The 16,037-nt window shown below is 41.5% G+C and overlaps 2 protein-coding genes across 2 annotated transcripts; both read left to right on the forward strand.

Annotated features, from left to right (window-relative positions):
• LOC115164454 (chemokine-like receptor 1) lies at positions 1–3,505 on the forward strand. Its single transcript, XM_029716967.1, has 3 exons — positions 1–186; positions 336–496; positions 1,674–3,505. The coding sequence occupies exon 3, from the start codon at positions 1,687–1,689 to the stop codon at positions 2,830–2,832; it is 1,146 nt and encodes a 381-aa protein (XP_029572827.1). The 5' UTR covers positions 1–186; positions 336–496; positions 1,674–1,686; the 3' UTR covers positions 2,833–3,505.
• Positions 3,506–6,460: 2,955 nt separating this feature from the next.
• LOC115164244 (zinc finger protein Xfin) lies at positions 6,461–15,111 on the forward strand. Its single transcript, XM_029716530.1, has 2 exons — positions 6,461–6,606; positions 11,685–15,111. The coding sequence occupies exon 2, from the start codon at positions 11,778–11,780 to the stop codon at positions 13,818–13,820; it is 2,043 nt and encodes a 680-aa protein (XP_029572390.1). The 5' UTR covers positions 6,461–6,606; positions 11,685–11,777; the 3' UTR covers positions 13,821–15,111.
• Positions 15,112–16,037: the final 926 nt, after the last annotated feature.

Genomic DNA, 16,037 nt, shown 5'->3' on the forward strand with positions numbered 1-16,037 from the left:
CTGTCGTATAGCACTAGCCTTCTCCATAATGAGAACATTGTACCCACGGTTTTTAAGCGTGGACACCACTGTTGCTGCTCAGTCGCAATTCCATTGAGTGATAATTATTCTAATTTGGAGAATTGTGTAGTTAGGCTATATAGCTTGATGCCTGTGTCAACATTTTAATGAATTTTGTCATTGTGGGTAAGCCATGCGTTGCTCTACACACAAACACTTAGCCAACAAACATTGTGTAAAAATGTATATTTGTTACGCGTTCCTTGCACAGAATGTTGATATTTTCCTTCGAAAAGCATTTAATGTGAAGTGGATCTTACAACTTTGTCTTCCAGCTGAACATATGAAGAACTGACGTCACACACTTCAAGATACTACACAGTCTGCGCTCCTGACTACAGCAGTGTAGTCGTAGCGGTTTCGTGCCAGACAACGTCCTTCAAGCTGAAGACAACTCCGTACGCCTGTTCTGATTTGAATATACACGTTTTTCAAGGTATGTCTATAACATTTTTCACCATTCATTGGAGAAATCAGATTACATTGGTATTTGTAGGCTTCTACGTCAATAGTTGATGAACGAATAGAACAATAGAAATTCTGTACCATCCCTTTTAAAAACTTTGCGAATAAACAGCCTACCCGAGCAAAAGTTACATTCATATCATTTGTATGTGTCTTATGATCATGATATACCAGTTGAGGGTAACATTAACTTATCAATAATAAATAATTGGGAAGAAATGCTATAATAACGGTATGAACTGTAATTTAAAAAACTGAATTAATCCATAATTCCTTCTAACAAATACAGAATAAATAGGTAACTTAAACAGTGCATATTAGCATTATCCAACTAGATGAGAAATATCAACTGAATTACATTTTATTTTTCATTCTATATGAAAAACATTCCTTCCTCATTCCACAGTTCTGTTCCATAGTATAGAAGATAGGCTACTGTACTGTGAAACTCTGAACAAATCGTTCTCCTTAATTACTCCCCCCAAAAAAGAATTATAGAGTGCACATTCCTGACTTTTATAATGATCTTGGGGTTTCCAAAATGTTCTACCTTTGTGGCATGTGAGGGTAAGTTAAGGAGAAATACCTTAATTATGACTGTCTGTCTGCTTCATTACATTGGGCTACTTGTCAGCATCCCCGTGTTGCAAAACTTGCATTCATTCTACAAGTACTTTGTTCTGTGATGGATTCCACTACAAAGGTGGACAGGTTACACTGTGAAATAAATATCTCACTTACCGGTATATATGGGGATTGGGCAACCAGCTTTGCACATAATAGGTATTTTTGTTGAGAACAACTCCTCCAACATTCTCTCAATATTTTAATGTAGAGTAAAATTTCACATTATTGGACAACAAATTTTTTGTTAAATTCATGCATTCTCAGCACATTTAAAGTGTGTCAGTGAACTCTAGGGGATGTAAATAAGAACAGCAAGTAGTGGGGGGGGGGAATAAATTGTAATGCAGCATGCCTGAAGAGTGGTGAAGGTCATTTATCCAAACAATAGAACAACCTACTAAATATGAAAATATTAAATGGTTTATGCAGATTAGACAACTTTGCGCATAACTAATTTACTGCATATTATCAAACTGTCATCTTCCCTGAAAATAAACCTCATTTTTTCTTTACCCTCTCAGGTTCTCAAACACAATGATGGCCTTAACCACAACTCCTTTGTATCCTGACATCTGGACAGAGCTGTCTCACAATGACTCATCGCCAGGCAACTCGACAGACGACTATGAGGACTACGCTGACGAGCATGCAGAGCTCCGGCAGTCCCTCAACATCATGTCCCTCATCGTTTACTGCCTGGCCTTTGTGCTGGGGGTTCTGGGAAATGGACTTGTCATCTGGGTGACGGGATTTAAGATGAAGAAGACGGTCAACACGGTGTGGTTCCTCAACTTGGCTGTGGCCGACTTCCTTTTCACTGCGTTCCTGCCTCTAAGCGTATCCTACACAGCCATGGACTTTCACTGGCCTTTCGGCAAGTTCATGTGCAAGCTCAACTCCACGATCAGCTTCTTCAACATGTTCGCCAGCGTCTACATCCTGGTGGTCATCAGCATGGACAGGTGTGTGTCCGTGGTGCACCCTGTCTGGGCCCAGAACCACCGGAACATACGCAAGGCGTCCTGTATCAGTCTGGGTGTCTGGCTGTGGGCCCTGGTCCTCAGCTCCCCCTACTTTGTCTTCCGGGACATCGGGGCGTCCTACAAGAACAAAGAAATCATCAACTGCTTCTACAAATTTGCTTTCTCCGATGACTATGACACAAAGGAGGTGGCAGAGCTGCAAGTGTTCCGCCATCAGGCCATGGTCATCACCCGCTTCCTGCTGGGCTTCGTGGTGCCCTTCGCCATCATCGTCACTTGCTACGCCGTCATCATCCACCGGCTCAAGAGGAACCGCAACCTGGCCAGCCACTCCGGGCGGCCATTCAAGATCATCGCCGCTGTCATCACAGCTTTCTTCCTGTGCTGGGCCCCCTACCACATCATGGCCCTGATCGAGATGGTGAACAACGCAGCCGCTGAGTTCAGCTACACGTTAGACCACGTCACCACCATCGGGATCCCCATAGCCACCAGCCTGGCCTTCCTCAACAGCTGTCTGAACCCCCTGCTGTACGTGTTCATGGGCCAGGACTTCAAGGATAAGCTGCGCAAGTCCATTCTGACGGTTCTGGAGAGTGCCTTCACCGAGGAAGTGTCAAGGTCCAACCACACCTACACAACCTCTGGACTCACAAGCCGTAGCAAGGAGAAGTCCTATTCTGATGCTGAGGTATAGGGTCTTATATTATAATGAGAAAAATGTTATTGACCACACAATGTGGAAATTTGACTTTGGCTTTACGACAACATGATTGACATCCTTTAAAGCAAAGAAAATACAAACATTAGAAGCACCTTATCATCAAGGTAATTCAATAATGTTTTCTAACAGCTCGAGACTTAGTATAAGGGAAAGTTTAAGGCAGGATTTCAGAATTTGAGCGCTGAGCATGTACTCAGTGTTAATAAGGTACATCTCCAGGACTGAATTCAAATCAACATGTTTGATTTCAATAATCTTTTGTGACACAGAAAATGATGGGGTCTGTGAACACATTTCAACACTGTTTTTGTATGGGCAATACAGTTACTAATGAGAATGTTGAAAGTGGGGTAGACTGTTAATAGAGAATACTAGATAAGATAAGAACAATTTGTATGATACACACATGTCATTGTTCAAGCTGAAGATATAAATTGTCTGTCTTTTCATTCAAAGCCACTTTTTGTGCATACTTGTTTTTGTAAAAATGAGGCTAATATTTAACAAAGTGACTATTATCTGTAATTTAAACGTGTATTTGTTTTATTGAAGGAATGTTTTTTTTCCTTAATACTTTGATGTGTATGTTTGTATTTGTATACTTTTTTATGTTTGTATGATGTTATTAAATGATTGAATAGATGACTACTTATTCATTTCTATTTTCCAGAAATCTCCAAAGGCAACACCATCTCTGCCACATGGTGGCAGCAAAGCTCTGTCACAGTTAAACAGAATAAATAGAAATGTAATGTTGAAAATAAATCACCTTTGGCTCGTGTCAAAAATACATCCCTATCTATTTAGGATTATCCCTGTCATGTTTTTTAAATTACAGATTGGATATCAATTCATACTGTATTGCTTTGACCTGTCCAATGTTATTAGATCAATGAGGGAGGAAGCAATTAACAATTTGATTCCCCCTCTCATTTCGACTGGCTTTAAACTTTTTTTTTTCAACCATTTCTCTGACAATTGAACTTCATGCATTTTCAGCTTTAGAACAATAAATATTTTCATGATGATCATCACCATCATCATCAACCCCTTTAATCATAATTTAACTTGATTTGATCAACTCTTTAATCCTTTCACATTTTGTAGAAGTTCAACTTGCTACAGGCAAAATATGATGGTGTCCTTCAAGGTAGCCTGTTTTTACAACTTCAGTCAAACTAGCTATATTTCTGCTTCAGTATGGTGAAGGCTATAACTGATATTTTGGCCACAATGTATCACAAGAATAGTGGTCAGCCCAGCCACAGTGTACAAGTCTACAAGACTGAGACTGGTAAAATAATAGCTTATGGAGTGGTCATGAGGTGGGAGTTAGATGGGGGACAGGAAAACATTTTGAAAAGTGGAACATGCACTACAAAAGTATGTGGACACCTGCTTGTCAAACATCTCATTCCAAAATCATGGGCATTATTATGGAGTTGGTCCCCTTTGCTGCTTAAACAGCCTGCACTCTTCTGGGAAGGCTTTCCACTAGATTTTTGAAACATTGCTGCAGGGACTTTCTTCCATTCAGCCATAAGAGCATTAGTTAAATGGGGCACTGATGTTGGGGATTAGGCCTGGCTTGCAGCCAGCGTTCCAAATCATCCCAAAAGTGTTCGAAGGGGCTGAGGTCAGGGCTCTGTGCAGGCCAGTCTTTGTTCTTCCACACCGATCTAGACAAACCATTTCTGTATGGATCTCGCTTTGTGCACTGGGATATTGTTATGCTGAAACAGAAAAGGGCCTTCCCCAAACTGTTGCCAAAAAGTTGGAAGCACAGAATCGTCTAAAATGTCTGTATGCTGTAGCGTTAAGATTTCCCTTCATTGGAACTAAGGGGCCTAGCCCAAACCATGAAAAACAGCCCAGACCATTATTTCTCCACCACCAAACTTTACAGTTGGCACTATGTGTTTAGGCAGTTAGCGTTCTCCTGGCATCCGCCAAGCACTCAGCTGCCCGTTCTGTGAGCTTGTGTGGCCTACCACATCGCGGCTAAGCCGTTGTTGCTCCTAGACGTTTCCACTTCACAATAACAGCACTTACAGTTGACCGGGGCAGTTCTAGCAGGGCAGAAATTTGACAAACTGACTTGTTGGAAAGGTGGTATCCTATGACAGTGCCATGTGGAAAGTCACTGAGCTCTTCAGTAAGGCCATTCTACTGCCAATGTTTGTCTATTGAGATTGCATGACTGTGTGCTCGATTTAATACACCTTTCAGCAACGGGTGTGGCTGAAATAGCCGAATCTACTAATTTCAAGGGGTGTCCACAGACTTTTGTATATATAGTGTATTGTACGTAAATATGGAATGGGGTCATGCACAAGCCATCTGGAAGATCGATGAAGGAGAACATGGCGGATAGGAAAAAAAGGAGAAAAGTGGAACATGTTTTGAATGAACATGGAAAGGTGGATCACACAGACATTTTGGAAGAGCTACAGAAGGAAATTGGCAGATGCGGTGAAGAACGCAGAATTTGATCCTCATGGTGATTATGACAAAGAAGATTCTGGCCCAGTGGAGTGAGATTTGGAGAGAATGGATCCTTGCCTTCTGGCAGATCCATATGTGGTGTCAGGTTGGGTGGTAAAGAGGTTGGGGAATGTTGGGTTGGTTAAAGTGACTCGAAGTGGAATCGTGCACATTTTTTGCGTTCTTGCCATCCAGAGGGAGCGTGTGCTCCGCACTACATGACTGGGGACAAGAACTGTGACTTGTTTTCCTCTCTGGAACAGGGCGCTGTTAAAAGGAGAGATAACTGGAGTGGCGTTAAGTATTAAGTGGATCAACTGAAGTTGAAGATTCACTTGGTGCGACGCAGAACCGGTGGAGAACGCGGTGAAATGAAGAAGACACTGTCTGTACTACTGAGTTTTGATGCAGAGTTAGGATGTGTCAGTTATCCCATGTTAGCTTTTGTACCAAATCCATTACGGTGTTTTATATGTCAAGCTTATGATCATGTGGCAGCGTTGTGTAGGAGGGAGATTCCTCGATGTGCGAAGTGTGCAGGAGGTCATGAGACAAAGGAATCTGTAGTATTGGTGGAAAAAGTTGTGTGTGTAAACTGTAGAGGTACCAATGGTGCTGGAGATCAGAGGTGACCGGTGAGAGAAAGGCAGGTTGAGAGTGCCAGCATCAGAGTAGTGAAGGTGTTGTATGCTGAGGAAGATGGATCCCTGTGAGTAGGCTGAGACGAACAGATAGTGATAGGAATAACATGTGCTTCAGTAAGGTTGATTTTTGCAGGAATGGAACATAAATTACAGAGTATAGATGTTCTGGTGGCAGCTGCTGAGAAGCACTTGGATGTACGAGATTTTACTGCAGAAGAGTTAGAGATGTTTTGAGCGATAGTGTCCTTTCCTCCCAGGCTGCTGGGCCCCATGTAGGATCAGATAGGGCCAGGTAGTGGAGTAGTGCTGAGGTTTTAATGGGTGCAGGGTTAGTTGGTAGGGCAAATTTTCCCTAAGTGTAATAAATTCATACTACACAATAGTAGGGTGGTACACAGACAATACATTAGGTGGCGGCATTCACCTATAATATTTTTTTTGCGGACAGCCTTAATACCGAAGAAGAAGAAGACTGGCCGATGGTCTCCGCCCCTTTCTCCTCGTAATTACTATGTAGAAAAAATGGGACTAAATAGCGGGGAACCGGGTGGATACAACGCGATTCGCAATATAAAGAATGGGCAGAGAAAGTCTATACTAATCGGACTTTAGAAATGTGGTAAGTACATTACAGAGTTCGATCAGATACAAGTGGTACCTAACCTTGCTAGCTAGCTTTATGAACGGTCAGATAGCTAGCGTAGATTGCGCGAGGCCTAACGTAGTAGCTGTGGCATCATTGTTGCGCAAACAAAAGCGAAGAATTGAGCTAGCTGTCTTGCTGCTGTCATCCGGTTGTCTCCTTACAAGGCATTTCACGCACACATGTCCGCATTTCGTTTAAATACATACTTTTTTTTTCTCTCTAACTAGCTAGCTAAATAGCTTTTGCAGAGTTGGAGGCAGGCAGGAGCCCGACATTTTGTTGGTATCAAGACAGCTGTCACGATGCTTTAACTCTGGCTCTACACATGCAGAGAATAGCTAACTGACTGGCCATTGGCCAAACTGTCATAATGGTAATCTAGTGAAATTATTTTATATATCCAAAAATATAGTTGGGCATACAGGGTTGTGAAAGGTAGCTAGCTAGCTAACCCCGTTTAGATAATAATACAGTTCATGTATCTACGCTAGCTAGCTAGCCAACTTATTCAAAATGGACACTTCTAGTGTATTTTTCTGTATGGATAGCTAGCTAGCTGATTTAGGTAGCTACATATTTTAAAATCTCTAACATCTCCAGCGTTTTCAAATGTTAATTACTTATTTTTCTTAACTGTATAAAAGTCCTCATGAACTGTAAAATTAACTATTTGGTAGAACCCAACCGATATGGCATTCTTGGATCTGATTTTAGAATGGAAATGTTCACAATAACCAATACATCTGCCAACTATTATTATAGCTGGAATAAAAAATGTAATTACATTCTGTATGGATTGTGCTTAAAACAGCTCTACAAAGGTACTCATAAAGCTGATTTCATAAATTGCGAGGAAAGAACATTAATGTAAGCACCACATAACATTTAGGAGCACCAGAAATACATTTGTTTTTTTGGGGGGGGCTGTTATTCTAGGGAAAGGAGGATAAACTGCAGAGATTCCAGCGAAAAATGTGTCTCAAGACTGTGCTGCCTCATGCTCACCAGTTGGAAAACACCGGACGTAGGACACATTTTCTATGTTTTGGTGTTTAGCTATGTTTTCATTGATTGTAGGGCTGTAGACACTGAATTCTGGTAGTTGTCACTTGAAAGGGAAAAACTTAAATGAGCACGGTTACATGCACACAATACGATTATTGTGGCTAGTCAGATTAATATAATAGTTTGTTTTAAAACAATACATTTCTCAAATCCTGTTTACATGGAAACTGAAATCAGGCTACCTGATGAGACTCAAATAAATGCTGAAAATAGCTAATAAAAGTAAACGTTCTAACACCGTGACAGTGATATTTTTGCAAAGCCTATTTGATTCGGATCAAATACACAGCTGGAACGCCGATTTTAAGCTGTTTACATGTCCGAATAAATCGAAAGATTGCTCAGAAAACCAGGTGTTTTAATTGGTGAATGCTTACTTTGATTTTGACCGTACGCCAATTAAGATAAGCAGATACGTTTCGAGTTAGGTCAGGGTTATGGGTAGGGTTTAGCGTAGGGATGTCCCAAGTATACCAGGTAGCACTAATCCTCAGTGAACGGTGTCAAGTACTCTGACACAGCTAGTTAGCTGACTAGCACTCGTCGTGGAAATGGGGGTGGCGAAACATGAATATGGATCGGTCCCTGACAAGTGACAACCCATACATTAAAACATAGCTATGAAGCGCTACTTTGTAACATGCTATATCGTTTGTGCCTATGAAAACATTTGGATGACAGAGCATGAGGAATACCCTTTGCAAAGATGAAATACAGTGCATTCAGAAAGTATTCAGACCCCTTCGCTTTTTCCATATTTTGTTACGTTACGACCTTGTTCTAAAATGGATAAAAATACAAATCTACACACAATACCCCATAATGACAAAGGGAAAACCGGTTTTTAAAAATGTTAGCAAATTAATAAAAAATTCAAAAGAGATATACAAAACCTTTACACAAGTATTCAGACCCTTTGCTATGAGACTCGAAATTGAGCTCAGGTGCATCCTGTTTCCATTGATCATCCTTGATGTTTCTACAACCTGATTGGAGTCTACCTGTGGTAAATTTAATTGATTGGACACGATTTAGAAAGGCACACGTCTATATAAGGTCCCACAGATGACAGTGCATGTCAGAGCAAAAACAAAGCCATGAGGTCGAAGGAATTGTATGTAGAGCGCCAAGATAGGATTGTGTCGAGGCACAGATCTGGAGAAGGGTACCCAGCAGCACTGACAGTCCCCAAGAACACAGTGGCCTCTATCATTCTTAAATGGAAGAATTTTGGAACCACCAAGACTCTTCCTAGAGCTGGCCGCCCGGCCAAACTCAGCAATTGGGGGAGAAGGGCCTTGGTCAGGGAGGTGACCAAGAACCCGATGGTCACTGACCGAGCTCCAGAGTTTCTCTGTGGAGATGGGAGAAGCTTCCAGAAGACAACCATCTCTGCAGCACTCCATCAATTAGGCCTTTGTGGTAGAGTTGCCAGACGGGAGCCACTCCTCAGTAAAAGGCACATGACAGCCCGCTTGGAGTTTGCCAAAAGGCACTTAAAGGACTCAGACCATGAGAACCAAGATTCTCTGGTCTGATGAAACCAAGATTGAACTCTTTGCCCTGAATGCCAAGTGTCACGTCTGGAGGAAACCTGGCACCATCCCTATGGTGAAGCATGATGGTGGCAGCATCAGTTTTTCAGCGGCAGGGACTGGGAGACTAGTCAGGATTTGAGGCAAAAATCCCCAAATACTGGTGTGCCAAGCTTGAGGCATCATACTCAAGAAGACTTGAGGTTTTAAACGCTGCCAAAGGTGATTCAACAAAGTACTGAGTAAGGGGTCTGAATACTTATGTAAATGTGATATTTCAGTTTTATATATTTGCAAACATTTCAAAATTTGTTTTTGCTTTGTATTTAGGCAGTATTGTGTGTAGATTGAGTGGGAAAAAATAATGTAAGACATTTTTGAAAAAGTCTAACTTAACAAAATGTGGAAAAAGTCAAGGGGGCTTAATACTTTCCGAATGCAAGGTATAACAGACATATTTTCATGGGCTTCACTAAAGGGCTGTAAGGTTACCACAGAGTTTAACGTTCTCAGAACGGCACTTGCTTTACATCCATTGTTTGTCACGACACCCAACACCCTTCCATGGCACTTCCTGTAACAGTATATTGCCGGTGTGCATTTTGGCCCTTTACTGAGCTGGCAAGCTTCTATCTATTCAGCACTCAACCGTAGACACAGTAAGTTTGTTCACAGTAGTTCACTGTCCTCTCTGACTGGTTTAGTTGTGTTGGGTGATATTGTCCAGTATTTGCTGTAATTCACCAAAGCAAGTTATCGCTATAAGCCTATGTAAAGAGCTCCCTCTTCAGGACAAATAATAAAATGCAAAAAAATTCATTCTATGAAGAACTAGGTGTTTTAATGGTTTATGCTTACTTTGCTTAGGATCTTACGCTGATTTAGATAATCAGAGTAAAGTGTTTACATCACTAATGCAAAATTCTGAGTATTGCCATAATCAGTTTAATATTGTTATTAGTAGGTCCGGGACGATACCAGTTTCACAGTACTCATTAGTATCATGGCAAGGAAACAAACACGAAGCAGATTTCATTTCTTTAGGAAAACAGCCCTAATGTTGCGAACAGGCATGATTATGTTGTCATTGAGTCACATTTATTTATTTTCCAAGCTATAGCTCATTGTATTTCACATACATCAGGTTTTTAAAGGACCAAAGAGTTTGGTCTGCTTCGTGTTTTCATTTTTGCCATGGAAAAAAATATTGCGATAGGGCTGACACGTGCATGTAAATGTACTCCATGGTTCTTCTCACTTTTGTCAAATGATTTTTGCGAAATTTAGTTGGCTAGCTAATTTGGATATTTCTCTAAGACACACACAGGCCTATGGGAAGCTGCATTTTCCTCAGAGTAGCCACTGCATATGCATTGGTAATCTGTCATTGCTAACATCTTCCATCTGTAAAAATATGATCTGCATTATTCCTAGAGTGGGTACTAAGCTAAGGTTGATGTTAAATGATTGTACTTGTATGCAATGAAGCCCAACAATTTAATCGTAGCCTAATGTCTGGAAACTGCATGTTGCTGCGCTCCTCTAATATTCTAGCTAGGTCATTTGTGGAACTTAAACAATGTAACATATATTTTTTTGTAAAAAACAGCCAGCCACCAAGCTCCTAGCTATGTAGTGTGAGAGTCTATGGAAATATCCCGACGTGAACGATAGAAGTAACGTGACATGCAGCCAAAATGGATGTGTGCATTTGCCACACTCAAGGGACACAAATGTTGTCATGGACCTGCTGAATTTTTTTACTCTGTGTACGCCGTAAGTGTCTCGTTTACCTCACTGTGTAAAGCCGCCTTGAAGGCTCTGTAAAGCACAAGTCTAAATGCCTTGAAGATTTTGAGGGTGCGCATACCATTCACTTTTGTTGTGGGGAAACCCGTTGAACGACAACTTTTTTACTACAAAAAGTGGACTTGCATGTTTTGCTTCTTTTTAACCCAGTTTGACGCATAATTTTAATCATTAGCACGTCCATTTCCTACTTATCTCTGAAATGTGTTAGATAGTTACTGTCACATCAAACTTGATCACTCATCAATTCTTACTAGGTGTGGTGAAACTTTCTCAAAATGGTTGACCTGAGGGTATTGAAAGCTAACGAAGGTTTCGATCAAGGTTACCGTTTGCTCTTTTTTTTAGGCCATTTTGATAATAGGAGGAGCTAGTATCCGGACAATACAGGTGTGTCAATTGTCTCCATCTAATTTGAATGAGACTGAATTCCTTTGTTTCTAAAAGTGCCAGCCTTTCTAACAGAATTGAAAGCTGATATAGGAGAGGCTTGGCAGCGCAGGTGAGGTTTGGCAATTTGTAGAATCCAATAATCTTTGTTCCAACTCATGGTGTTGTAATTAAACTGTTATAGTTAGTCAGGACCAGCACCTGCGCCATATGTTTGGTAAACTAGTAACTTATTTTTTCTCTTTTTCACAGTTGTTGACCAGACAAAGGAAGAGTTCTACAAAACAAGGTGCTCATGAAGAATGGAACTAACCATGTTTAACTTTGATCATTGAACACACCCTAATGGATTACGTAAGCTCCGCTGAACCAGATGTTGATGCCTTCATCTGCACAGAATGTGGGGATGGCTTCAGGCGCTACCTTGACTTGGTTAAACACATTACTGTTCATGAACGACTCAGGACTCATGAACGAACAGATTCATTTTCCCTTGACAGTTTGCCCAATGGGTTTCAAGTTCCCCGTGAGTATGCTCTCCATGAAAATGGAACTTTTATAGTGGTTGACAGATCTGGACCATCAAACAACCCTTCTTCTGTCAAACAGCCATCTTCAACTCCTTCACCTTATCAGAATTCAAAGACCATTGTACTCACAACTAAGCCAGCAAAAACGGATCTACGTGTCAACACAGCGTCTCACTCCCAGTGCCGCAGTGTGTCTCCTTTAAAACAGCACCGATGCGAAACATGTGGAAAATTGTTTAACAACCAGCTGAGTTTACAACGACATCAACAGTATCGTAATTTAGAGCAAGGTTATAAGTGCACCTTGTGTTGCAAGATCTTCACAGATAAAGAGAGGCTAAGGGAACATCTCCAAGAACATGCCCATGAAATATTTTACTGCTGTTGTCAGTGTGGAAAACGCTTTCTGAAACAAGAGACCCTGTATGCTCATCAAAAAGAGCAGCATGGATTGCTGGGGCTCAAACAAATGGGGAAGTCAGACAATGGTCAAGAGAACATAATACAGAAAACATATCCCTGTAAGAAGTGTAATCTGTGTTTTTTCTGGCTCTCCGACTTGCAGAGCCACTTACTCAGTCATTCCAAAGACAAACCATTATCTGTGAACTCTTCATCCAAAATCGAGCAACAGTCTCAGAAAGATGAGCTATCACATACCATCGAGTACAGCGACAGCACCCCTACCGATGTGACTAAACAGTACAGCAGCGGCACCCCTACTACCGATGTGACCAAACAGTACAGCAGTGACGCAATTGTTGATGTGAAGACCCACAATGGAAAATCTGATTCCAAAACACCATCCTCTTTCAGACCATACCGCTGTGGTTTGTGTGGAGATCGCTTCCAGCAGTTAACAGACTTGAAGGAGCATCATCTTACCCATCAAACACAAGAAGAAATTGACAAGTTAAATAAGGATTCAGAGTCACAAAGAGTTGTAAAAAGGCGGCGAAGGTATACTGGCATTGAGTGCATCGTAACAAAAGCACCTGCAAGGAAGGGAGGAAGGCCCCCACTTTATAAAAAAGGCTCTGGGACAAAATTACATCCATGCAAGCACTGCCACCGTGTATTCAGTCACTCTAGTAGTCTTTCTCGGCACAATAGATCCCACAAGGGGACTCTTCACACTTGTGTTCTCTGTGGGAAACATTTTCCACAACGCTGTGATGTCCGGAGGCATATAGCCATGTATCACAAACCTGAATTAGAGAAGAAGCCAAGTCTTAAGTACTTGGCATTGCATTCTAAACCAGATGGTGGTTCCCAATTGAATTCTGATGTGTTGGAACAGAATGCGTCATCTGAAGGAAAATCCAAGAAGTCTTTAGACAGTGTTGTAGCAGAATTGGACAGTGACAATGGTGACGATCAACAAACCACATCTACTAGAGAAGTGTCTGCTGCTCCTAAGGCACGGAGGAACTACAAGTGTGACCAATGTGGGAAAAAGTTTGGGCTGCTGTGTGTGTACCAACGGCATTTGCGGTACCACAAAAGGGAACCGGGTAGTGAAATGGTTAAGTGCCCTCGCTGCCCAAGTCGCTTCCGGAGTTCTTCTGCTCTAGGGCGCCATCTTGAGATTCACCCAAGTCAGTCAAGCAGGGAAACGGACATGGAAGGACGGGCATCTCCCACTGCTGACTCCTCCAATCCAGAAATGGACTCTGACCAAGACAATGCAAAGGATTTAGTGGGTCATGGGGACATTGACGATGTCAAGGGTGGGAATGGTGAAAAAATTGGTCCAGCAGAGGTGCTGTACGAATGCACTGAGTGTACAGAGACTTTTTCCTCCTTGCAGAAGTTTCTGAAGCACCAGAGTTCTCATGGGTCCGATAACCTTGGATAATGGAAACTATATGCATGGTATTTATATCCTGAGGTACGAACCCTAACTTGAGATCGATGCACATACCACAAATTGTTGCACTGTTATGCAGACCTCAATTCATGATTTACTGAAGTCCGAGTTACGTGCACGTCTCAAGTTAGGATTCTTTCCTTTGATGATGGAGCAGTTAACAAGTGTTTTTTGTTTGTTTGTTTTTTTTACTATGAATTGAGGAACTACAACCAGTATGGTTCTTGTGGTGGGTGGGTCATTCATTCTGAACCGGAGTAGGATGACTTTGATGTAGCACTGCATAGATTGAGATGGTGACTGGGAATTACTGAGATTTTTTTAAATGTATTTTCTACGATCATGTGAATTTGAGGTCCGTTTTGTATCGATGTTTTAGATTGTTTTGGTTACTTCCAGTTAAACCTTTGACATTACCCCTGGAAAGGCCATGGTGTGGGAATAATGCCTTAATATGCTCTGAGAGCATTATTGAAGCTAGTAGTCGAGCACAATTTGCTAAAGACCAAGTGGCAATAACGTTTTTGCAGATTTGGACCCATGCAAAGCGTTAAGATGGTCTGAGGTAACAATGACTGTCCATTTTGTAAAGTAATTAGAAAAGTTTTTTGCAAGTGCAGTTCCATTGGGATTTTGCTTTAAAACAATTTAAGATATTATTTATTTGCAATTTCCAAGTCTTTACAACCATGGTGTCTTTCTCAAGATCAAAAAAACCTGTCAAGGTGAAATGTTCCCAAACTACCAGACCAGGAATGTTGGTATCATTTTGAAAGGCTTTCTCATGTATCATCTTTTCACTATATTGTGGTCATGTCTCTCAATTCACTTAATGGTTCTGTTATCTAGATCAGTGGTTTCCAACGAGGGGTACTAGGACCCCCTGGGGGTACTTAGCCTATCCACAGGGGCTACTTGAGAAGACTCATGAGACCATAGGTCTACTGGTAAAATGCACATGAGGGGCTACTTCAGGGGTTGTCTGGGCAGAGCAAAATTCAGTTGGTGGTACAGTAACCGAAAAAGATTGGGAACCACTGCTCTAGATGATTTCTGCTGCCAGTCCTCCGGGTGGCCACTGATCTGTTAACATGATCAGCATGTTTTTCCATAAGGCACGACAAAGTCCAGTGATTGCAATGTAAGCCACACGTAGCATTGTGATGTAAACTAGCCTTTTCAAATGGTACTGTTGCTTCCTTTATTGCCTACCGAACAAGAACACATGCATTGGCCCTGATTCTGTTAATTTTGTGCCATTAAAGTTGAAAGAAATTTATATTTTCCTAAAAATCAAATGATTGACCTATTTAAATGACCTATCCAGTCATGGTTTTCAACTAATGATGAATGTGATAAGGTGGAAATGTCAGTTTTGTGACTTTCCAACTCGTGGTAGGCTAGATCTTTTTCTGCCAGTACTTTGTGTTGCCTACACTGGAATATTCCTCCTACAGAAGTTATAGAAGCACCATGTCTGGGATCCATAGGATGATGGTTTATATCAATTATATGTAAGATAGGATGTAGTTTCGACTATAAAGAAACATCATGGCGGGTTCAGACTTTTAAATCAATCTGTGTCCCAAGTGTTGAACACAAGAAATTCAGTAGATCAGACTTGTTCAGAATCATGTAGCCAGGACAGAGGTATCTTTCGGGGGAAAAGGAAAATTGTCTCTATGACAAACGTGATCTTGTTCCCAGAAACTTCTGCCCAAATGCTCAGAGTCTGGTGGATCAACAAGTCAAACTTGGCCTTTGTTAGCCAATACAGAAAGACCGGGAGAAACTCCCAGTGCATAGGCATTGGTTCAATCTGCTTAATCTACCAAACAATCATCTCCCACAAACACTTCCCCATAACCTCGCAGTCGTGTGATTTGCTCAAATTAAATGACAAATACTTTACTCAAGTCACTATTCTAGAATGTTACGGTCACTCCCACTAAGGCCAACTTTAAATCGTTCATATCCAAGGCTTAGATGCACTGTGCGCATTAGCCTGGGGACAAGGTTATGACAAGCGTCACTGTCCTTTGCACTGGTCACTCCTATTGTACCTGTCCTTCACCTGGCAGGTCTCCCTAGGGCTGCTTCCCGATTCCTGACCCTTCTCCCGGAAGTGGGCACTGCCGTCTATACAATGGAAACTAATGCATACACTAATCCAATGCCTTGAGGGAGCATGAGCAAGTGCACACT

Source organism: Salmo trutta, chromosome 3 (assembly GCF_901001165.1).
Source record: "Salmo trutta chromosome 3, fSalTru1.1, whole genome shotgun sequence".
NCBI classification, from domain to species: Eukaryota; Metazoa; Chordata; class Actinopteri; order Salmoniformes; family Salmonidae; genus Salmo; species Salmo trutta.